General features: G+C 26.2%; 1 protein-coding gene across 1 annotated transcript in view; it reads left to right on the top strand.

The window, feature by feature from the left end:
- The window catches only part of LOC108695159 (decapping and exoribonuclease protein-like), a 3,944-nt gene extending 2,142 nt beyond the window's left edge, over nucleotides 1-1,802 (top strand). The window contains 4 exon segments of the mRNA XM_018204920.1: nucleotides 638-867; nucleotides 1,084-1,383; nucleotides 1,386-1,447; nucleotides 1,529-1,802. Coding sequence (XP_018060409.1) covers nucleotides 638-867; nucleotides 1,084-1,383; nucleotides 1,386-1,447; nucleotides 1,529-1,783 — 847 coding nt within the window. The 3' untranslated portion in view covers nucleotides 1,784-1,802.
- Nucleotides 1,803-2,024: the final 222 nt, after the last annotated feature.

The raw sequence follows: 2,024 nt of genomic DNA, 5'->3' as shown, positions 1-2,024 counted from the left end.
ATATATTAATATATGTATATAAGATAAAAATATTTTTCAAAATATTTTTGTTAAAAATCTTAATTTGTCAATTTTTTCTGAAGCTAATGAATTTTTTAACTTACTTCAAATATGACCAAATGTAGAGAAAATTCTCTCTGTATTGATAGGCAGCTAAAGAGAAATTTCACAAAAAAAAAATGCAAAATGCTTTTTTAGGGCCATTATTATCTATTTTATTTCATTTAGCTAAAATATCCATCCGTTTTGCTGGACAAACTGCAGAACTATATTTAAATTTTTTTTCTGTCAAATTCTTTGTTTTTGTGCAAAAATGCTTCGAATGAATATAATTTTATCGAAATTGAAAGTGAGGGGAGAGGGGAAGGTCTTTTGGAAAATTACTATGATTTTTTTTAACAAAACTGGATAAAACCGGTTATGATCATTGGATTCAGTTTAATATAAAAAAAATCTGGTTTTTACCAGCCTTGATTATCTTTTAACATCATTCTGCTATTTGCAGATATATACCTACAGTTTATAAATTGCTACAAATGACGAGGCAAATAGTGCACTTGTATGCATTAAATTTAAAAAGTTATTTTTTAATTTTATATTATTACACTTTATTCTAATTAGAAATAATATTGACTAGGTTGGATTTTGATTTTATTTGTTCTCGTGGATTAATAAAGACAATACTATCCACCCCATATATTAACAATGAACGGAATGAATGGATTATATGCGCAAGTAAATATCGCGGTACAATATATTTATGCAAGTTTTATACAGACGAAGAAGAACAAATCCACCTCATTGCATTAGATTACGAAAAACGAGCGACTTCATGGGGATTTAAATTTGAGCAATATATGCTTGCAGGTATTTCAACTAGAGATAGGACCATTCTTCTAGATCTAAAAGTATGATCTAATCAGCGCAGAGAATCATAAAACGGTTGCAATACTGTTGAGTCTGCTGAACGCAGCCAATATGACAATTCGATATATTGTTTTTACTTTAGATATATGAAAGACAAAATGGGATTGCTCATTGAATTTGTATAATTAATTTAATTAAATAATGTGTATTTTTTAGATCATCCATTACACGTTCCAAATCCAGACCTTTCGCTTAACGAGTGCGAAGAATTCTATTGTATGTATAAAGCAAAATTTGACACGTATTCGTTATTATATGGGGCTGAAATAGATGGAATTTCTTCGCAACAGCCTATAGAAGATACACTTGTTAACAAAAGATTTGAACTAATTGAGTTGAAAACATATCCAATGTATAATACAAATATGTATCGTAAAATTTCCTGTGAAAGAGTATCAATGTGGTGGAGTCAAAATTATTTGGTGAAGACAAATAAAATTATATTTGGATTAAAAGACACAAAAAAAAAGTAAGAAAGATAATTGAGTATTCTCTACATGATTTGCCATATCTTTCAAAGGTAATTTTGTTTAAAAAATTGTACAAGATGATTTAAGGATATATTAATGTAAAATTATATATGTTTAATTATATTACACAGGAAAATTATAGTATAAAAGCATGCAAACAATTCTGCAAGATATTTTTAGATAATGTCAAAAGAATTGTTACTAAAGATCATAATGAATGTATGTACAAGTTTCAATGGAAGCTAACAGCTAAAGATGTTGTGAATTATACTGAAGAATTTCCTGATAATGGAAGATTTTTCTTCTTGAAGCCATGGTTTATTGCTAAAGCAGAAGATTACAGAAAATCAAAGCATCCTCAGCAAATAACAAAATCTAATAAGTAATTTTCATATTAAAAATATACTAGCCATGCAAATATGAATGTATGAAATATGTTAAAGACAATGCATATATTTATGCACAATATATATGTGTATCTTATATGTTGTACATTTTTTAAAAATATTTTTTAATTTTAGGAGTTATTATTATGACATTTTTTTTCATTTATTTATATAAAAGTTATAATTTTTTAATTGATGTTGTATATTTCAATTTATAAAAAAATAAATGAAATACAATCTT

The sequence above is a fragment of the Atta colombica genome, unplaced genomic scaffold, assembly GCF_001594045.1.
Source record: "Atta colombica isolate Treedump-2 unplaced genomic scaffold, Acol1.0 scaffold126, whole genome shotgun sequence".
Taxonomy (NCBI): domain Eukaryota; kingdom Metazoa; phylum Arthropoda; class Insecta; order Hymenoptera; family Formicidae; genus Atta; species Atta colombica.
This window is presented reverse-complemented; position numbering and strand designations above follow the sequence as displayed.